General features: G+C 40.9%; 1 protein-coding gene across 1 annotated transcript in view; it reads right to left on the bottom strand.

Annotated features, from left to right (window-relative positions):
• Positions 1-16,888, bottom strand: part of metro (membrane palmitoylated protein 7-like protein metro) — a gene marked incomplete at its 5' end in the record, with an annotated part of 56,358 nt that extends 39,470 nt beyond the window's left edge. The window contains 4 exon segments of the mRNA XM_076198176.1: positions 11,992-12,159; positions 13,814-13,840; positions 13,966-14,097; positions 16,742-16,888. Of these exon segments, the coding sequence (XP_076054291.1) occupies positions 11,992-12,159; positions 13,814-13,840; positions 13,966-14,097; positions 16,742-16,888 (474 nt within the window).
• Between the last annotated feature and the right edge of the window lie 6,763 nt (positions 16,889-23,651).

Below are 23,651 nucleotides of genomic sequence, written 5' to 3'. Positions count from 1 at the left end.
AATTTGATGCAGCCCGAAGGGATTTCTCCCAGTCTTCTCCTTTCCTGCATGAGGGGACGGAGAGGGGGGGGTCACCGAATTTATGAAGCGGCCTTGCTGTGGATGTGCTGTGTCTTGCGACACTGCTTCTGACCCAGGGCAGTGGACAGGATGCAGGGATGACCCATCATCCAGGAGGTGCCAAGATAGAAGGGAGGGAGGAGGGTGGAGGGGAGTGGAATATTTGGGAAATGAAATGGGTGGGAGTGATTTCTATGCCTTTTTCTTTTTGGCTACCCCCCGTGTAAGGGGGGAAAAAGCCTTTGATATATGTATGTATGTATGAATGGTTAACTTAAAAATAAACAGGAAATGGTGAAACTACACCACAGAAATATAGAATACAGTATACAGAAGATTTAGAAATGGCTTAAGTCATGAACAATCACTTCAAGTTGGTTTTCATTAAAGAAAGAGTACAGCATTGGGACAAAGGAAGTGAAGTGTGATCCCTCCCCCCTTCCCGCCCCATGAGGGAAATAACAATAACACAAAAAGAAATAATGGATCAATTAATGAGCCTTGATGTTACGAACTCATACAGCCTAGTCGGAGTTGCAAATTGGATACTGAAAGAATGTAAAGAATAAATGGACAAAATATATAACATAATAAGTGGCTCACTCAAAGAAGGAAAAACACCAAAGGACTGGAAAAATGCCAATATTATACCATTATATAAAGGAGGAAAGAAAGAAGAATCAACAAATTAAAGACTGATCTCCCTTACAAGCACTGTAGCCAAAATTTGTGAGAAAAGTATCAAGAATAGATTGGTAAAACATATGGAAGAAAACAAGATAATAAACTCAAGACAATTTGGATTCAGACAGGGAAGATCATGTGCAACAAATTTAATCTGTTTCTACTCAAGACTAATAGATATAATTCAGGAAAGGGATGAATGGGCTGATTGTGCTTTCCTAGACTTACAAAAAGCCTTCGACAAAGTATCACACAATTTTTTTTTTTTTTTTAAGTTGGAAAACATAGGAGGGATACAAGGCAACCTACTAAACTGGATGGAGGATTTCCTGCATGATAGAAAAATGAGAGTAGTGCTCAGAGAAAAGTATTCAGGTTGGGAGGAGGTGATTAGTGGAGTTCCACTGGGATCAGTATTAGCTCCAATGTTTGCTATTTATGTGAATGGCATGGATGAAGATAAAGAATGTTACATGAGCTTCTTTGCAGACAATGCTAATTTGTTGAGGAAAGTAAAAACAGAAAAGGATTGTGAATCACTACAGAAAGACCTATGCAAGGTTTGGAAATGGAATCAGAAGTGGGAAGTAGACTTTAACATTAAGAAATGTAGCATAATGGAGTTTGGAAAAAGTAAAAAAAAGAATATCAGGACAATATACAATTGGAACAAAGGAAGTTAAGAAAGTGGGATCTGAAAAAGACCTGGGAGTAATTATCTCGAATGATTTGTCCCCTGATAAAGAAATAAACAAAATTGCTGGAGAATCCTATAAATTGCTAAGATCAATAGAAGTGGCTTTTACCTACTTAGACAAAGAAATGGTTAAAGAAATATTTGTCACACTAATAAGGCCTAGACTGGAGTATGCTGTGACAATATGGTCACCCAGTACCAAAAAGAATATAAAGAAAATTGAAAGAATCCAGAGAGCAACTACGAAAATGGCCCCAACACTTACCTATCATATGAGGAGAGACTGGCTAAAGTGATATTACTGACTTTGGAACAGAAGAGAGAGGCAGCCTACTTACCATCTATAGAATCATGAAAGGCATGGAAGTCCTTGATAGAGAGGACTTACTAAATTGGAACAAGAGAAACACAAGGGGATATGGAAGAAAAGAAAAGAAAACACATAGAGTGGTGGACATCTAGAACAAACTGGACAAATCAAGTGTGTGCAAAAACCATACACAAATTTAAAAGCAAACTAGACATTGCGAGATACAAAGGTGTGACACCACGAGCATAGCTCCCATTCCCGTATGATACAACTAGGTAAATACAACTAGGTAAATATATAAAAGCTCAATCAAATGTCCACAATATTTACTAATGTCATCAAGTAAGCTAGGAAATTATTAAGTAGATACCAGCTTTTTAAAACAGAATAATTTTATGTACATTTAACCCCTTTAGCCTGTGCACATATTGTATTCCATGGATTATGACACTTTTTTTTTCTCATAAGATGTTTACATAACTCACCCTACATCCTTTATGCTGAAGAGATGGATGGATGTTAGTGGGTGTAGGGTAAGTGGCTGCTCCCTCTGCCCAAGAAACTAAAACATATCCTTTGTTTCAGAATTAAATCAAGAATTTCCTGAGGTAAGTTATTCATATCTTAAAACACATACATACATACATATACCAAAGGCTCTTTTCCCCCTTACAAGGGAGGCAGCCTAAAAAACAAAAGGCATAAAAACCACTCCCACCCATTCCATAATCCACTCCCCTCTAACCTCTTCCCTCTCTCTATCTTGGCACCTCCTGGAAGATGGGTCATTCCTGCATCTCCCCCAATGCTCTGGGTCAGAAGCAGTGTCACAAGACACAGACCATCCACAGCAAGGCCACTTCATTAAATCAGCGATCCCCCGCTCTCCGTCCCCTCATGCAGAAAAGGAGAAGACTGGGAAAAATTCCTTCGGGCTGATACAAATTATTTCTCACACAACTCCCTCATCCCCATCCCCCACAAATTCCACTTCATGCATCACAGCATCATCCATTTACAACCCTTCTCCATTCACCCGTCTTCTGTCCTCTCCTGTCCTTCCTCTAAAGACATTCCCCTCTTTCCCAAAGCCCCTTTTACCCCATCCATCCATCTCATCCTAGGCTGACCCCTCATGTTCATTCCCTCCACATCTGCCTACCACACCTCTTTTACTAGTCTTTCTTCACTCACTCTTTCCATGTGTCCAAACCATCCCAATACTCTTTCATCAGATCTCCCAACTCCCTTTCCATCCCCATTCTACTCCTCACCTCCTCATTTCTCACTCTATCATACTTCTTAGACATCTCATCTCAAACACATTTAAACTCCTCCTCTCTTATGTTCCATGTTTCTGCCCAATATGTCTATTTCTCATTACACTTCTTAATCTGTCAAGGCATTTACTCACTTCTCTCAATCTACATTCTACCTCCACTCCTCCCTTTCCTGCCACATTTGCTCCCAAGTATCTAAAACTATCCACTTCCTCCAGTCTCTCTCCGTTAATACTCACTTCCAGTCTGCTGCCACTTTCTCCCCTTGTACATCTCATCACCTTACTTTTACCCACATTTGTCTTCAACTTCCTTCTTTCACTCCTTCCCAAACTGTCACTAACTTCCTCAATCCCTTCTTTGATCCTACTAAATACAGTGTCATCCGCAAACAACTGGCTTATCTCCCACTTTTCTCCATCTTCTTTAACCATCTCCAATCCTTAAAACACACTCTTTATAATTATATTCACAATACTTTCATCTGCCTTCATTGTCAGGTGTCATAATGAAATGAACAATTACAGTTATAACATTGAGGAAAAAGTTTCTCTTCTTATACTGGGATCCCAGCAAACTGTTGGGTTTACACTGAAAAATTACATCACAATTTACCATATATTTTGTATCTAAGGTGGTGGGATTATGGTTTGTAATAAGTGAGTCTTGAAGGAGAGAGGCAAGTGGATAGTTTTAGGTACCAGGAAAGGGAGGAGTGAAGGTGGAGGTAGATTTTAGATTGAGAGAAGCAAGTAAATGCCTTGGGGGATTAAAAAGTGTAACGAGAAACAGACATTTGGTAATAGATGCTAAGAGGAGATTGTATGAAGGGGTGATTGTGCTGACAGCACTGTATGGGGCAGACATGGAACATAAGAGAGGACAGGAGGAAGAGTTTAAACATGTTTGAGATGAAATGTCTGAGAAGTTTTGTAGGGGTTACAAGGTTGGATAGAGTGAGAATTCAGGAGGTGAGGAGAATGGGGGTGGAAAAAGAGATGGGTGATAGGGTTGACGAAAGAGTACTGGGATAGTTTGGACACATGGAAGGAATGAGTGAAGAAAGATTAGTAAAAGATGTGTGAAAGACAGAGATGGATGGAGCGAACGCAAAGGTGACCAAGGATAAGATGGACTGATGAGGTGAAAGGAGCATTGAGCAAGAGGGGATGTCCGTTGAGGAAGGAAGGGAGATGGCAGAAGATTGGGATGAGTGGAGAATGGCTGTGTATGGATAATACTACGATGAATGGAAGGGAGTGGGTGGAGGATGGGGGGAGAATTAGGGAGTGGTTATGTGTGAATGATACTTTGATGCAGCCTGAAGGAATTTCTCCTGTCTTCAATGTTTCTGTACAAGGGGACAGAGAGTGGGTGGGGGTTGACAATTAAATAAAGCGGTCTTGCTGTGGATGAGCTGTGTCTTTCTACATTACTTCTGACCTAGGGCAATGGGCGAGATGCAGGGATGACCATTCATCCATGAAGAACCAAGATGAGAGGGAGGGGTGGGTGGTAAACGGGAGTGGAGTGGGTAGGGATGAAATGGGTGAGAATGGAATTATGCCTTTTAAATTTGGCCACCTCCCTCGTAAGGGGGAAAGAGCCCTTGATATATGTGTGTAATATATAGGTCTAATATTTATTGTATACACAATATCTTAATCTATTTCAAACAAGTTTAATCAAGGTAGATCAATAATCATAAAAGTATTAGGTGAAAGTTAACCCTAGCACTGTATTGCATACTAGTAAAATGTCACTTAATATAATCATAAATTATTCAGATGAACATAAATTAGTGGGAAGAATAAATCTTGATACATTTGAAAGCAATTATAAATTAACTCTAAGTTCCCTTTTTGCTTCAGAACAAATGCATTTCAGTTATGCTTATGTGATCTTTTGACCTCATCAGCCTGATATCAATCAATATATTCCACTAGTTATCTTGCAGGAGACCCATGGCCCCTCATGAATTCAGCCATGGCCAGTTCAGCCCAAAAGTCACTAAAAAATTGGTTGCTGACTGATGCTTCTATCCTTGTGGATAATCTCGCACCACTGTTATATATTTCACTTCATGTGTAGGTCTAGTTAGATGGGGGTGTTTATAGTTTGGATAAGTCTTGTCTTTTTTATAGGAAGTTCTGAATATAGGTGTTGGTGTTTTATCACCCGTAGTTTGATGTCACGTCACTTTTGTTTAAGAGAATAGATGACAGTAGGTGGTTATTGAAGGGTGTTGTGTAGATTTGACATTCTAGTAGTATGTGTGGCATTCCAAGGGAAGCAATACCACACATATCACTTGCTCTCACCATTCTCAACCCTAAAACACGCTTTACAACTCATGTCAAAGCTTTTGACTCCCCTTAACAGCTTTACCCATACCCTATATAACTGGAATACTTCCCACAGTGCCTTCTTGTATACTTTGTCATAAGCCTTCTCCAAATTCAAATAGGCCTAAAATACATTCTTTTCTTTTGCCAGGAACTTCTCACAAGTATGCACTACCACAAAAATTTGATCAATGCACCTTCTGCTTTTCTACTGTTCCTCACCAAATACTCCCCTATTTCCTCTCCTAATCTTCTCAATCAACACCCTCCCATATGCCTTTCCAACTACACTCAACAAACTGATCCCTCTAAAACTACTATATTTGCCCACTTATCCCCTCTGTTCTTCTCCTAATCCTCTCAATCAAAACCTCACATAAGCCTTCCCAACTACACTCAACCAACTGATCCCTCTGAACCTACTACACTCACAATTATCCCCTTTTTCCTTGTAAAGTGGAACTATACAAACACTCCTCCAGTACTCTACCCTCCTTCAGACAAACATTAAACAACCTCACCAGCCATTCCACCATTGCTGTACCTCCCTTTTTCAGACACAAATGAATAAATAAATAAAGAAGTTAATTAAAATACCATGAATTTTAGCCTTTCACACATACACACATACAAATAACAATAGTTTTCTCCCACTTACATGGGAGGTAGCCAGAAACAAAGGAATAAAATCCACTCCCACCCATTCTATCCCCACATACTCCACTCCCATTCACACCCCTTCCCTCACTCTTATCTTGGCTCCTCCTGAATGACAGGTCATCCCTGCACCTTGCCCACTGCCCTAGGTCAGAAGCAATGTAGAAAGACAAAGTACACCCAGCAAGGCCACTTCATGTAATCAGTGACCATCCCCCCCTCTACATCCCCTCATGCAGACAGAGAGAAGATGGGGTGAAATTTCTTCGGGCTTTGTCAAAATATTTACACATACTCCCTCATGCCCCCATCCCCTACCCACTCCCTTCCATGCATCACAGCTTCATCCTTACACAACCATTTTCCACTCACCCCTATCTTCTGTCCTTTCCCTTCCTTCTTCAACAGACATTCCCTCTTTCCCAATGCCCCTTTTACCCCATCCATCTCATCCTTTATTGCCCCCTCATGTTCACTCCTTCCACACCTCTTTTACTAATCATTCTTCACTCATTCTTTCTATGTGTCCAAACCATCCCAATACCCTTTCATCAACCCTATCTCCCAACTCCCTTTCCACCCTTATTCTCTTCCTCACCTCTTTATTTCTCACTCTATCCAGCCTAGTAACCCCTATCATACTTCTTAGGCACCTCATCTCAAACACATTTAAACTCTTCCTCTTTTATGTTCCATGTTTCTGCCCCATACAGTGCTGCTGGCACACTCACCCCTTCATACAATCTCTTCTTAGCATCCATTCCCAAATGTCATATTTTCCATTACACTTTTTAATCCCAATGCATTTACTTCCTTCTCTCAATCTATATTCTACCTCCACCCCAACTCCCCCCTTTCCTGCCACATTTGCACCCAAGTATCTAAAGCTATCCACTTCTTCCAGTCTCCCTTAATAATCACAATTTGCTGCCATATTCTCCTCTTGTAAATCTCATCACCTTACTTTTACCAACATTTATCTTCAGCTTCTTTCACACACCGTCCCAAACTCAGTCACTAACTCCCTCAATCCCTCCTCTGATCCTGCTACAGTGTCGTCAGCAAACAACAACTGGCTCATCTCCCACTTTTCTCCATTTCCTTTACCCATCTCCAATCCCTGACCCACTACCCTTGTATTTACCTCTTGCACCACCCCATCCATGTATAAATTGAACAACCAGGGTGACATATCACATTCCTGACGAAGTCCCACCTTTACCTCAAACCATTCACTCTCTCCATTTCTAATCTTAACACAAGCTCTACTACTCTCATAAAAACTCTTGACTGCTCCTAAAAGCTTTCCTCCTATCCCATATATCTGCAATACCTCTCACAGCACCTTCCTGCCTACCCTATTATAAGCCTTTTCCAAATCCATAAAAGCCCAAAATACATCCTTAACTTTTCCTATAGCTTTCTCATATATCTGTCTTACCACAAAAATATGATCTACACAACCCCTACCTCTCCTAAACCCACACTGTTCCTCACCAATTACTCCCTCTGTTCCTCTCCTAATCCTCTCAATCAAGACCCTCCCATAAGCCTTCCCAACTACACTCAACAAGCTGATCCCTCTGAAACTACCACACTCACACTTGTCCCCCCTTCCTTTGTAAAGTGGAACTTTACAGGCACTCCTCCAGCGCTCTACCCACTCTAAAACAAACCTTAAATAACCTCACCACTCAGTCCACCATAACTGTACATCCTTTTTTCGGACATTCTGCATGGCATCCATCCAACCCAGGTGCCTTACCTGCTCTCATCATTTTAATAACTGCTTTCATCTCATCTTTCCTTGTTTCTCCTCCCTTTTCCTTGTTTGTCACTGTCATTTTCTTAGCGCTTCCCACTGCAACTACCTTTCCCTCCCTATCCTCCTTCACATTTAGCAACTCCCTAAAATACTCTGCCCACCTTCCTCTCACTGCCTTCTCTTCCATTATCATCTCTCCATCTGCATCTTTTACCCTTTCTTCCCTACTTGATTTGCCTCCTCTTCCTCTCTTAATTTCTTTCCAAAACATCTTTTTATTACTTTCAAAATTTTCTGTCATATTTTTAGCCCATTTCACATCTGCTCTCCTCTTAGCCTCCTTTATCTTAAGCTTTACTTCTCTTCTCTTTACTTTGTACCCCTCATATGATTCCCTTGCCCTAATTTGTAACCAATCTATGAAGGCTTGTTTCTTCTCTTCTACACCATTCTTTGTTTTCTCATCTCACCACTCAATACCCTTCCTTCTATTTCCTCCTGTTGTCCTTGTTCCACACACCCTCTTTGCACACCTTATGACTCCTTCCTTGAACCATCCCCATTCCTCCTCCACTCCTAGTTCTACTCTATCCTTCACTACCTCCCACTCCTCTCTCAGCTTCTTTATGTACTCCTCCTTTTCTTTCTCATTTAAGCAGTTCACTCTTGGTACCTTCCTACCTTCTGTCCTTTTTCTCTTTCTCCACCTATCCTCCACTCTCATCTTAGCTTCCACCAAAAAATGACCTGATATTCCCCCACTCTCTCCCCTTAGAACATATACATCCTTAACTCTTCCTACTGTACTCCTGGTTACCACTATATAGTTCATTAATGCTCCATCTACCACCCTTCCCATGTGTACTTATGCTTGACTTTCTTCCGAAACACTCTATTTGCTATAATCAACTCTCTAGACATATCACCATCAACTCTCCACTACAATTTTTTCCTGGAACTCCACACTTCCCAATCACTCCATCTATTGGTTCATTTCCTACCCTAGCATTAAGGTCTCCTAATACAGTTACATTGACACTTCTCCCTAAGCCCTCTATACACGCGTTTAAATCCATCCAAAACCCTCCCTTTCCTTTACACTCTTCTCACTACCAGGCCCATATGCACTTACAAAAAACCACACCTCCTTTCCCAGTTTCACCTTCATCTACATTAACCTTGAAGAAACCTCCTTCCACTCCACTACATGCTTACCTATCTCTTCACTTACTAGTATAGCCACCCCTTCTCTCCCTCATCCTCTCTTCACTCCTGAGATCCTCCCAACTACCCCAAAACTCACACTCACCCCTCCCTCTCAGCTTAGTTTCATTCAATGCCAACACACCCATCTTTCTTCTCACAAACATACTGCCTATCTATTCCCTTTTACTCTAACCTGTAACACATCCACACACATTAAAAGACCCAAACCTTAGGATACTGTTTGGAAAACTCCTAGACCCTCTTATGCCTTTACTTTTTTAGGAATGTTCCATTTGGGACTGCAGGTAGCAGGATTCCTAGTCCTATCCCCATCCTGTTTTTTGTTGCTTCATACTACTCAAGTGGGAAGATTTGGTGGCAGCATTCTTTTCCCCCACTACAGGGTTAGACAAAAAAAGGACATGAATATTCAGAGAAATGGTACAGGACAGAAACAAGGGGTGGGGGGACAGCATAACAGAGGGACAGTCGCAGTATAATAAAAGTATCATCATTTCTCTATGAACAGAGATTTCCTCTATCACAGACAAAATGATGTGTGGCTCTGGTCGGTAGGGGCACCCCATATAGACCCTAAAGTATCAGCTGCATGCTACTTAGCCACAATAACATGCAGCCCATACCCCAGAAAGGTACTACTACTCTCATAAAAACATTTGATTGCTTTTAACAGCTTTCTTCCTATACCATATATCTGCAATACCTCCCAGAGTGCCTTCCTGTCTACCCTGTCATAAGCCTTTTCCAAATTCATAAAGGCCCAAAAAAACATCCTTACCTTTTCCTAAAGCTTTCTCACATATCTGTCTTACCACAAAAATCTGATCCATGCAACCCCTACCTGTCCTAAACCCACACTGTTCAATTATTCCCTCTCTTCTTCTCCTAATCCTCTCAATCAAAATCCTCACATAAGCCTTCCCAACTATGCTCAATGAACTGATCCCTCTGAAACTACTACACTTATACTTGTCTCCTTCACCCTAGTAAAGCAAAAATAAACAGGCATTCCTCCAGTACTCTAACCTCTTTTAGACAATCATTAAACAGCCTCACCAACCAGTCCACCATCACTCTACCTTCCTTTTTTAGACACTCCACATGACAACCAATCAACCCAGGTGCCTTACCTGTTTCCATCATTTTAGTAACTGCTTTCACCTCATCTTTCATTATTTCTTCTCCATTTTCTTCACTCATCACTGTCATTTTCTTAATACTTCCCACTGCAACTACCTTTCCCTCCTTATCTTCCTTCACATGTTGCAACTCCCTCAAAAACTTTGCCCATCTTCCTCTTACTGCTGTCTCTTCCATTATCATCTCTCCATGTGCGCCTTTTACCTTTTCCTATCTACTTGATTCACCTCCTCTTGCTCTCTTAATTTCCTTCCACATCTTTTTATCATTTTCAAGCAAATAAGTAAATTAGTCCACTGAAAAAATCATCTAAAACTTGTTGACAACTGATCATAGTACATAAACTATCTATCTGTGACACTATGATTGACAGGTGTCAGAGCATTCAGTAGACTACAAAAATATATAGAAACAAGAGTTTAGATGGAACTCTGCAGACCAGACATTGGATTAGAACATGATAATTTTTGTCTTGAGTTTCACTATAGGAAAACCCACAGTTCCACCAAAGTGAGTGGCAACAGCCCCTGGGCCCTCTCACAGATCTCTCTAGGAATCAATCAATCTGGTGCCCCTGGACTCTCCTGCAGAAGACCTATACCATTCAGGTAACCGGCAACAGCCTCCAGGCATGTCCACAAGTTCTTTGGGGAAAGTATATGGTTTTGTCTAGGGATTGTTAGTGTAGTGGTTACAGTATAAGGTTTTCTGTGTGTTTGCAACATAAGAGAAGAAGAGAGAAGGAGTTTGAATGTGTTTGAGATGAGGTGTCTGAGAAGTATGGTGGGGGTTACTAGGCTAGATAGAGTGAGAAATGAGGAGGTGAGGAGGAGAACAGGGGTGGAAAGGTGGTTGGGAGATAGGGTTGATGAAAGAGTATTAGGATGGTTTGGACACATGGAAAGAATGAGTGAAGAAAGACTAGTAAAAGAGGTATGGAAGGCAGATGTGGAGGGAGTGAACATGAGGGGACGTCCTAGGATGAGGTGGATGGATGGGGTGAAGGGGGCTTTGAGGAAGAGGGGAATGTCTGTTGAGGAAGGACGGGAGAGGACGGAAGACAGAGGTGAGTGGAGAATGGTTGTATATGGATGATGTTGTGATTGCATGAGGAGGAATGGGTGGGGGGCGGGGGGGTGGGGGGTGAGGTAGTATGTGTGAGCAAATTTTGACACAGCCCGAAGGGATTTCTCCCCGTCCTCTCCTTATATGCAAGGGGGGACGGAGAGGGGGGGTCGCCGATTAAATGAAGCGGCCTTGCTGTGGATGTGCTGTGTCTTGCGACACTGCTTCTGACCCAGGGCGGTGGGCAAGGTGCAGGGATGATCCGTCATCCAGGAGGTGCTCAGATGAGAGGGAGGGTGGGAGGGGTGTGGAGTGTATTTAGGGATGAAATGGGTGGGAGTGATTTTATGCCTTTCCCTTTTTGGCTACCTCCCTTGAAAGGGGGGAAAAGCCTTGGTATATGTATGTATATTCATATTATTGTTTTTTGGCTACCTCCCTTGTAAGGGGGAAAAAGCCTTTGGTATATGATGTACTGTATGTATATTTAGAGCCCATGATTCTACAAGTCACTCAGGGAAGATGTATTGTTGTCTAAGGATTGTTAATATTGGGCACTGTAGTATGGCTTAAATGCACATGGATGTGGTATGGATTAGAGTAAAAGGGAAGAAATAGGCAGTATGTTTGTGTGAAGAAAGATGGCTGTGTCCCATTGTAGTATGGATTAAATGTGCATTGATGTAAGGGTTATTATATGTAGTATTGTTTACCAATCAGAAAATTTCTACAAAGATTTGAAAAACAATTGAAACTCTCACCAGTATTCTGAGAACGTCATTTGGTGTCTTCCCCAGAACATTAAGACCATTGACCTCCTGTACCTCATCACCTACATGGATGAGGCCTGACCGATCAGCAGCTCCTCCATGCATGATACGGGCAATGATAATGGCACCAGTCTTCTCATCCTGCTTGATTGTGGCACCCTAGTAATGCATAAAATATTTTTTCATTATATCATTATCAAATAAATCTATCCTACAAATATTTTGGGGAGAAATTTCTTATAGGAAAAAGGGAGAAGAGCAGAAACATGTATCAACAAGAATATCATTATTTCTCTGAACAGTGTCTGCAGTGACTGTTACTGACTAGAAAAAAAAAAAAAAAAAAAAAAAAAAAAAAAAAAATTGGGAGGAAAAAAGAAAATGTATTAGATAAATAAATAAACTAATACATAAAAAATTAGCCCATTTTTGCCCATACTGCACTTTGGGTATTTTATTCTAGACAATGCCAAAAAATTTCATCCTTCTTGAAGGGGAGCTCCAGGCAGGTCATTTGTGCCTGTGTTGCACTTGATCTATTTTATTCTGGTTGATGCCAAATTAAGCTTTGTAAAGTGAGGGAGGAATAGTGAGCATGAATGGGTCTAAAATACAACTGATGATAAATGGTTGTACTGTCCAAGGAACCATTTCAATGAACACATTGACTGATCATCTAAAACACTACCATAGCATTTACCTAACAAAACATGCTATGTTGTATAGATTTTGATCAAACGCACCAAAAAAGTGTGAACATGCACATATATATACAATGACTAAGACATGTAAACTAATTTAGATTGCACAATGGGGTGATTATTTAACATTCTGAAAGATAATCATATATTACACAAGATACTTTCACTTCATGCATTCTATAGCAATTGAAAAAGTCAAAATGCAAATGATGAGATCCTTTTTCTTAATCATAAAACCATAGACATTCACATCTACCAGTAGAAAGGAAAAGTGAAATGCTGCACACAACTTCTGAGCCTTGACTAGTCAAACAAGCATCAAATTAAAGCCACTTTTTTAATTGGTGCTACTTATAACCAACAGATTTTATGAAATTCACTTGTCCTTCTCAAGTTGCCATAAGAGTTAAGCCAGTTTTGTTCATTACTATGTATCCTGCTTGACTTCACACTGGTCCTTTTCATGAACTGTTATCTTTACACTCAAACACATCTCTATTACATTTTGATGCAAAAAATTCTTTCAACAGTGTGACATATCTAATGTGGTCATATCTAATGTTTCTTCCCTCTTCTGGCTATCTGTCATCCAAAACTGCTGGATTTTGGACAAGGACGGGTAAGTTCTGCAATCTGCATTAGTGTAACATATGGCACAACATAATTCTGTAATGTACATATGTACCCCACATTCTCTGCAATCTAAAATTATGTGGATTCTCAATACACATGGCAGGATGAGGGAATCAGCTTTTGTCCACAGTGTACCTCATTTATTTAACAATGGTCATTCTCAAGTACCACAATATCTAAGCCTCCACTGGCCATCAATACAAGTTAAAACTGGATTTGTGAGCCAAAGTAACTATCAAATGGTAAACATTATGTCAAACCACGTTTTAATGTCATTCATAATCACAATATATCCCTGGGTCCTTAGTCATGGAAGCTAATCCCTATACTCATGAGGATTCACAACTTAAAATGTGACTGGTTAAAGTTCAGAGGTTGTACACTTACACTTGAAAGGTTTCCAAAATGGTTTTCAAATGTTAAAGGGTCATGGCAAATTTTTAAATCATCTAGCTACTAACAGACCTGATCTAACTTACCACAATGGGCTCAGCACCTTTGCCCTCCTTAGGATTTGCAAAATGGAAAATAACAGCAATAATCAATTATCACAGTTTTGACTCGGTCAAGAAATTCATTGTCCTCTAAAAAGAAACTGAATGTCACATTCTGCCAAATTGGAGGCACTCACCATAGGCTCATTGCTTTTAACAAGTTGTACAATCTTGACAGTCTCTTCATCTTCATCAACTTCTAAAGGAATTTCAGGCAGATGAGGCACGAAGTCTTTCGCTGCTATACTGTCATGGGCCTGTAAAACACCCTGTAGTTTCCAAAGCCTTAAATCAGTGTCATGTAACTCACAGAATAGGTATATATGCTTAAAATAGTTCAACTTACAGCAAAATTTTGGAGACAACTATGAACAAAACTATGAATATAAATTATCTAAAACAAATTCTCTTATGATCAGTTCTACATTGCTTTTACCCTCTGTAATCTTTGTCACATTCAAGTTTTTCTAGGCAAAGAACATGATTCCTCCTCCCTGTTTCTAGTTTCTGTTTTTAATCCAGTAATTGTATAAACCTTGTCCAACATTAATGGGTGGTATTGAACCCCTTAATTTCATCTCCACAATTCCCATTATGTCTGTTTTTTCTTCTAACAGTTAATCATTTGGTTCATTCAGTCCTGAAATTAATACGTCAATGTTAGTATAGACCACTTTTAATTTTTTTCTTTCTCCATCTTCTCTGTTTTTGCTTTGCCCATTCTGATATACCATTTTCTCAGTCTCGTGTCGATTACCCTCCAATAGAATTCCTTGCTTCTGGTCTCTGTTCTCTTTGCATTTTTTCCCTTAGCTTCATCTTTTAGTGTCTTCTCTTTTTCCAATTCCTCAACACTCATTTTTCTTTTTATCCATATCTTATTGTAATGTTCACTCCTTGCCAACTTGCTTTTTCTAATTTGTCTTCTACTACCATTTGTGATCTTAGTTTTATCTTTAGGGGTCTATTTCCTTTCTTAGAATAATGTCCCATCCTATACACATCATCTATATCTTTCTCTACTTCCCGATCACCATCCTTTATTTCTTTTAAGATTGCTATTACTGTTTCTTTTTCTTCTTTTTCTCTCATATACTTCACCAGACCATGTTTTTCCCTTAGTCCATGTATCACTTTTTTTTATATCTACTGCATCTCTTACCCAATTTGCCTTTTCTTTAGTTACTTGAATGATTGTATCTTTTGCATTTTCCTGCATTTGTTATTGGACTCTTTCTTTAAAGGGAATTTCTTCATTTTCTCTGTTTTCCTTCCATTTCTTAATCTTTTGCATACTTTTCTCACACAAGTTTTCTTCAATCCTTTCAGTCATTTCTTGTATTTTGTTATTTACCTCTTTTTTTTTTTTTTTTTTTTTTTTTTTTTTAGGTTTTCACTATAGGTAGTATAATTAATTTTCCTTTTTTATTTTCACAACCTCTACTATATAATTTTTCATTACCTTAAGTACAGTTCTTAGTTCTGAGTTTTTCTTAGGTTGGAAATCTCGATGTTAGCTTGGGCTAAGCAATCCATTAATTCTACAATTTCTTTCCTTAGTTCCATGCCTTTTACTCCCAGCATTTTCTATTTTTACTCATTTCCATTTCTACGTCTAAGATTCGACTTAAATTCCTTCTCTTGTATTTACCAAAGCCTGAAAACAATTCATCATATATTCGTCTTACCACTGGTGTTTCAAAATGCCTGTTTACATCGTACTTTGGCGTGGCACCCCTAGATGGCTCTGCTGTGGAGTCATTTTTCAATTCAAACTTATCATTGTTTTCCTTCATTTTCTCTTTTTACGTCTCACTAGCACTGCAGAGACTTCATTGTGGACACCCACAATTGCTCCTCTGACGTATGTTCCCAATTAATGATGATAATGCAACCCCTCAAGCATCTTATTTCCACTGTCTGTACATAACTTTTCTCTCTCGCATTAATCACCCAGGACTCACTTCAACAGTCAGGAAAAATACTGTTTCATACAGTCCTTTCACTATTTTCAATGACATCATTTTCCTTCTCCATACAACTCTAAAGGACTCTCCTACCTTCTCAATGATAAAGTTAAAATTATACTATACACCAACAAGAGACCTTTAAATTCTACCCCTTCTTTACTCTATGAGCAATCATTTCCTTCATTTTTCCACTTTCATGTACATCAGTTCCTAGATATCTTTAACTTTACATACTCCTTTCATTCACCACTTAATTGTACATCAACCTTGTGCCTTCCACTCTTAGATAACATCATAACTTTACTCTTGAACATATATTCTTCAATTTTCTCATCCAACAAACTTTAAACTCATTCACAAATATCTGCCAACATTTCTATGACTCTACCAAGACAATGCAAAGATGTCAATCATCCACTTTAGCCCATTTCTCTCCAAATTTACTCCCCAAAAAATCAATGTTCACTCCTCTTGCTACTCCATCCACACATAGATTAAACAGTGATGATTATATTACACACCTTTGCTTCAAACATATGTTCACCTCATTTGTGTCACATTTTTTACTACCCACTTTCACACATGCTTCACATTCTTCATTAAAATTTTACCAACTCCAAATTTCTCTACATCCCTACTCTATATATTTTCAGTCTCCCTTTCTATGCTACTACATACCTCCTCCATATCCTCAGAGCATAGGTACAAAAATTTCTTTTCCTTGCATGCTTTCCCATTAAATTTTCTTAAAATAAATATCAACACTCCAAAAAGAATGTTAATCACATAATCACATGTCCTCAAGAATAAAAGTGTTGGTTTTTGCCACTGAAATAATGTGATCCACACAACCTCTTCCTTTACAAAAGCTACAATGTTCCCCTCCAAGCATTTTGATTTTGCATTGTCCTCTATATTACTGCAATTCTAATTCCTCAATTACCTGCAGATGTGGTGACTGTAGGATGGCAAACAGCTCAATAGCATCAGCTGAAGGTATTGTTCTATAGTGAATTTCCCTCATTATGGATATTCCAATGTCTTCTGCATTGGAGAGCAGGGGCTGCAGGTGTCGTTTTGTGCTGCTAATCTGAAAAAAGATTATAATACAACCATTTAAGAAAAAATTATAATAGCTTACAGCCAAACCCTCCAAACAACTCTTCTTAACCTCTTCACTCCGGGGCACATCGCACATCTGGCAGCATTAGCTGCCCGACGTGCGATGTTGCGTCATAATAATCGCATTATAAAAAATAAAGTGAGTGCTCAATCGTTCATTCTCTTTCACCCGTGTATTTTGATAACCATAGAAAATTGATGAAGCCAGTTTAGAGAGAATGGAAATTACGTAGGTACGACTACAATAAATATAATCAAGATGGCAACGTCGGCATCATCGAGTACCCACTTGCTCCTCATGCCGTCTACATAGGCGTCACCGTATGGAAGTGGTTAATCTTACTCATTGTTGCTTCCAGTTTCTTTTACTAGAAATCCACTGTTCAAGTGACCTCCCTACACCAGATCCAGAGGTTAACACCAAGCTGATCACTTTTTCAGATGACCATGCAATAATAACGCAGCATAACTAAAAAAAGCCACTGAGAACACCCAAATTTACTTCAACAAACAAGAACAATGGCTTAGAAAAAGAAAACTGGAGGCCTCACCTCAAAAATCATCAGTAACATTGCACACTCCAGACAACTAAATATATTGCAACAAAAAATCCAACAGATAAGACTAATTCTTAACCCCTTCCATACGGTGCCGCATACGTAGGCAGCATGAGGAGCAAGTGGATACGCGAGGCTGCCATATCGGCATCTTGATTATATTTATTGTAGTTGCCCCTGCGTAATGACATACTCTCTAAACTGTCTTCATCACATTTTCTATGGTTATCAAAATTCACGGGTGAAAGAGAGAACGATCAATATAAGCAGTGACTATATTTTATGATGCGAGTATTATTACGACACATCGTACATTTGGCAGCTAGTGCTGCCCGCGAGATTTTGAACCGTACTGAAGAGGTTAAGAAATACCAGTATGAAGCAAAGAAACTCATAAGAAAGAGTATGAATGGATTCAAGGAATATATAGCTCAATCAAGTACATCTTGAAGAATTTTACAGATATGCAAATAAAACAAAAGTAATGGTGGACTGGCTGGTGAGGTTATTTAATGTTTGCTGGAGAGAGGATAGAGTGCCGGAGGACTGGAGGAGTGCCTGTATAGTTCCACTTTACAAGGGAAAAGGGGACAAGTGTGAATGTAGTAGTTTCAGAGGGATTAGTTTGTTAAGTGTAGTTGGGAAGGCTTATGGGAGGATCTTGATTGAGAGGATTAGGAGAGGAACAGAGGGAGTAATCGGTGAGGAACAGTGTGGATTTAGGACGGTAGAGGTTGTGTAGATCAGATCCTTGTGGTAAGACAGATATGTGAGAAAGCTATAGGAAAGGGAAGGATGTTTTTTGGGCTTTCATGGATCTGGAAAAGGCCTACAATAGGGTAGACAGAAAGGCACTGTGGGAGGTTATGCAGATATACGGGATAGGAGGAAAGCTTCTAGGAGCTGTCAAGAGTTTTTATGAGAGTAGTAGAGCTTGTCAGGATTAGAAATGGAGAGAGTGAGTGGTTTGAGGTAAAGGTGGGACTTCGTCAAGGATGCGTTATGTCGCCCTGGCTGTTCAACTTATACATGGATGGGGTAGTGCGAGAGGTAAATGCAAGGGTACCCGGTCAGGGACTGGAGATGGTTAAAGAAAATGGAGAAAAGTGGGAGGTGAGCCAGCTGTTGTTTGTGGACGACACTGTGCTTGTGGCAGGATCAGAGGAGGGATTGAGGAAGTTGGTGACACAGTTTGGGATAGTATGTGATAGAAGAAAGCTAAAGATAAATGTGGGTGGGGGTGAGGGTGGCAATAGACTGGAGGTGAGCATAGAGGGAGAGCGACTGGAGGAAGTGGTTTTGGATGCAGGTGTGGCGGGAGGGGTGGAGTGGGGGTGGAGGTGGGATGTGAATTGGGAGGGGCGGGTGGGTCCCTTGGTGGATTGAAGAGTGTGGTGAAGGATGGACATTTGGGAGTGGATGCTGGGAGGAGACTGTGTGAAGGGGTGATTGTGGCAACAGCGCTGTATGGGGCAGAAGCGTGGAGCATGGGAGAGGAGGAGATAAGGAGTTTGAATGTGTTTGAGATGAGGTGTCTGAGGGGTGTGGTGGGGGTTGCTGGGCTGGATAAAGTGAGAAATGAGGAGGTGAGGAGGAGAAAGGGGTGGAGGGGGAGTTGGGGGTGGGGTTGGTGGGGGAGTGTTGGGATGGTTTGGACACATGGAGGGAATGGGTGAGGAAAGACTGGTGGGGGAGGTGTGGAAGGCAGATGTGAAGGGAGTGAACATGAGGGGATGTCCTAGGATGAGGTGGATGGATGGGGTGAAGGGGGCTCTGGGGAAGGGGGGGGTGTCTGTTGAGGGAGGACGGGAGAGGGCGGAGGACAGGGGTGGGTGGAGAATGGTTGTGTATGGATGATGTTGTGATGCATGAGGTGGAGTGGGCGGGGGGATGGGGGATAAGGTAGTATGTGTCAGCAAAATTTGAAGCAGACCAGAGGGATTTCTCCCCGTCTTCTCCTTTTATGCATGGGGGCACGGAGAGGGGGGGGTCACCGATTTGATGAAGTGGCCTTGCTGTGGATGTGCTGTGTCTTGCGGCACTGCTTCTGACCCGAGGCAGTGGACGGGGTGCGGGGATGGCCCATCATCCGGGAGGTGCTAAGATGGGAGGGAGGGTGGAGGGAGGGTGGAGGGGTGTGGAGTGTATTTAGGGATGGAATGGGTGGGAATGGTTTTATGCCTTTTCCTTTTTGGCTACCTCCCTTGTAAGGGGAAAAAGCCTTGGTATATGTATGTATGTAATTACTTCCAATATTGGTCCTCTCATATGAACATACAAATGATGATATAGAAATTGCCTGTATGTTAAATAATTATTTCACAAATATCTATACAAATAAAAACAATAGCAGCTTTCAGAATAATGTAGTAAAAATAAAATAATTTCCAACTTTCCTGTTACCGAAATTAAAATTGTATATCAAATTGATTGATGATGATGATGATTGATTTAGTTTAACATCACGAACTCTCCCTATAAAAAGGCTAGGATGGTTCCCCTTACAAAGGACTTTACAGCATGGAATTTAATGACCTATGACCTTGGTCCAAACTGCTGTCACCTCGACTTCTGTCACAAGTAGTGATGCTCTAACAAAATCAGTCAGCAAGCATCCTTCAGGTTAATAAATTACATACATACATATATATACCAAGGCTTTTTCCCCCTTACATGGGAGGTAGCCAAAAAGGAAAAGGCATAAATTCATTCCCACCCATTCCATCCCTGAATACATTCCAACCCCTCCACCCTCCCTCTCACCTTAGCACCTCCTGGATGACGGGTCATCCCTGCACCTTGTCCACTGCCCTGGATCAGAAGCAGTGTCACAAGACACAGCACATCCACAGCAAGGACGCATCAATAAATTGGCGACCACCCCTCTCCGTCCCCCCATGCATAAAAGGAGAAGACGGGGAGAAATCCCTTTGGGCTGCGTCAACTTTTGCTCACACGTACTACCTCACCCCCCATCCCCCCACCCATTCCACCTCATGCATCACAACATCATCCATATACAACCATCCTCCATTCACCCCTGTCTTCTGTCCTCTCCTGTCCTTCCTCAACAGACATTCCCCTCTTCCCCAAAGCCCCCTTCACCCCATCCATCCACCTCATCCTAGGACGTCCCCTTATGTTCACTCCCTCCACATCTGCCTTCCATACCTCTTTTACTAGTCTTTCTTCACTCATTCTTTCCATGTGTCCAAACCATCCTAATACTCTTTCATCAACCCTATCTCCCAACTCCCTTTCCACCCATTCTCCTCCTCACCTCCTCATTTCTCACTCTATCTAGCCTAGTAACCCCCATCATACTTCTCAGACACCTCATCTCAAACACATTCAAACTCCTTCTCTCTTCCTCTCTTATGTTCCATGTTTCTGCCCCATACAGTGCTGTTGGCACAATCACTCCTTCATACAGTCTCCTCTTAGCATCCATTCCCAAATGTCTATTCCTCATTACACTCTTTAATCCACCAAGGCATTTACTCACTTCTCTTAATCTACATTCTACCTCCACCTTTTCCTGCCACATTTGCACCCAAGTATCTAAAACTATCCACTTCCTCCAGTCGCTCTCCCTTAATGCTCACTTCCAGTCTACTGCCACTTTTACCCCTTGTACATCTCATCACCTTACTTTTACCCACATTTATCTTAAACTTTCTTCTATCACATACTCTCCCAAACTGTGTCACCAACTTCCTCACTCCCTCCTCTGATCCTGCCACAAGCGCAGCGTCGTCCGCAAACAACAGCTGGCTCACCTCCCACTTTTCTCCATTTTCTTTAACCATCTCCAATCCCTGACCCACTACCCTTGCATTTACCTCTCGCACTACCCCATCCATGTATAAGTTGAACAGCCAGGGCGACATAACACATCCTTGACGAAGTCCCACCTTTACCTCGAACCACTCACTCTCTTCATTTCTAATCCTGACACAAGCTCTACTATTCTCATAAAAACTCTTGACAGCTCCTAGAAGCTTTCCTCCTATCCCGTATATCTGCATAACCTCCCACAGTGCCTTTCTGTCTACCCTATCATAAGCCTTTTCCAAATCCATAAAAGCCCAAAAACATCCTTCCCCTTTCCTATAGCTTTCTCACATATCTGTCTTACCACAAAGATCTGATCTACACAACCTCTACCTGTCCTAAATCCACACTGTTCCTCACCAATTACTCCCTCTGTTCCTCTCCTAATCCTCTCAATCAAGATCCTCCCATAAGCCTTCCCAACTACACTTAACAAGCTAATCCCTCTGAAACTACTACATTCACACTTGTCCCCTTTTCCCTTGTAAAGTGGAACTATACAGGCACTCCTCCAGTATATAAAATGCCAGGGTCAGACAAGAATTTCCCAAGGATTCTAAAAGATGGATGGGGTGGTACGAGAGGTAAATGCAAGGGTACTGGGTTGGGGATTGGAGATGGTTAGAGAAAATGGAGAAAAGTGGGAGATAAGCCAGTTGTTTGCTGATGACATTGCATTTGTAGCAGGATCAGAGGAGGGATTGAGGAAGTTAGTGACAGAGTTTGGGAGGGTGTGTGAAAGAAGGAACTTGAAGATAAATGTGAGTGAAAGGGGAGAAAGTGGCAGCAGACTGGAAGTGAGTATTAAGGGAGAGAGACTGGAGGAAATAAGAACATAACATAAGAATAAAGGAGACTGCAAGAGACCATAAGGCCTACACTAGGCAGCTCCGTATCCATCACCACCTGTCGTCCCCATCCATAAAGTTGTCTAATCGTTTTTTAAAACAACTGATAGTTTCAGCGCTTACTACATGGTTACTAAGTTTATTCCATTTATCGACCACCCTATTAGTAAACCAATTCTTGCCTATTTCCTTCTTAAATCTAAATTTGTCCAGTTTATACCCATTACTGTGAGTCCTGCCCTGTTGTTTTATTATGATGACCTTGTTTGCATCTCCCTTGTTATAGCCTTTGATCCACTTGAACACTTCTATTAGATCACCCCGCACTCTGCGTCTTTCCAGAGTGTAAGTTTAGGTGCCTAAGCCTCTCTTCGTAAGGCAAATTTCCGAGTCCATGTATCATTTTGGTCATTCTTCTCTGTACTGATTCTAGTGAATTTATGTCCATTCTGTAGAACGGAGACCAAAACTGTACCACATAGTCAAGGATGGGTCTAACTATCGCTAGATAGTTTAATAATTACCTCTGCACTTCTATTCGTTACCGTCCTAGCAATGAAACCTAATGCACTGTTAGCTTTATTTCTGGCGCTAATGCACTGCTTCCTGGTTTTAAGGTCCGGACTCACCAGAACTCCCAAGTCCCTCTCGCACTCAGATTTTTCTAAAAACGTGTTATCTAAGATGTATCTATTTTTGGGGTTGTGTAGCCCTACGTTTAACACGCTACACTTAGAGATATTGAAGCTCATTTGCCATTTCTCCGACCATGTTAAGAATTTATTAAGATCATCCTGCAGAATCTCTGCGTGGTCTCCTTACCCAATTAGGCGTCCTATTTTAGTGTTGTCCGCAAACTTACTAACATCAATATTTATCCCATCATCTAAGTCATTTATGTACATAATGAACAATAAGGGACCCAAAACCGAGCCCTGGGGGACCCCGCTAGTAACATTGCCCCACCTAGATTTTATTCCATTTATGGTGACCCGCTGTTTTCTGTTACTAATCCAAGCTCTAATCCATTCTAACACTTTTCCTCCTATGCCATGGGTTTTGATTTTATTTAGTAGTCTCTGATGAGGCACCTTGTCGAACGCTTTGCTAAAGTTAAGGTAAATAACATCGTAATTTTCATTATCTGACGCTTTATATACCTTAGTGTAAAAGAATAGAAGATTAGTCACACATGACCTACCCTTGGAGAAACCATGCTGTGAATCACAAATTAAATTATGCCCTTCGATGTGTTCTCTGAGTCTATTTACTATTATTGATTCAAGCATTTTTCCTATAACCGATATCAAACTGATTGGCCTGTAGTTGCATATGGACGATCTATCTCCCTTCTTAAAAACAGGAACAACATTTGCCTGCCTCCAAGCAGTTGGCACAAAACCAGTGTCTACCAGTTTATTGAATATTTCAGTTAACTGGTCACAGATTTCAAATTTACACTCCTTAAGCATTCTTGGAAAAATTTTGTCTG

This window comes from Oratosquilla oratoria, chromosome 1 (genome assembly GCF_046742065.1).
Source record: "Oratosquilla oratoria isolate Oo_2021 chromosome 1, ASM4674206v1, whole genome shotgun sequence".
In the NCBI taxonomy this organism is placed as follows: domain Eukaryota; kingdom Metazoa; phylum Arthropoda; class Malacostraca; order Stomatopoda; family Squillidae; genus Oratosquilla; species Oratosquilla oratoria.
This window is presented reverse-complemented; position numbering and strand designations above follow the sequence as displayed.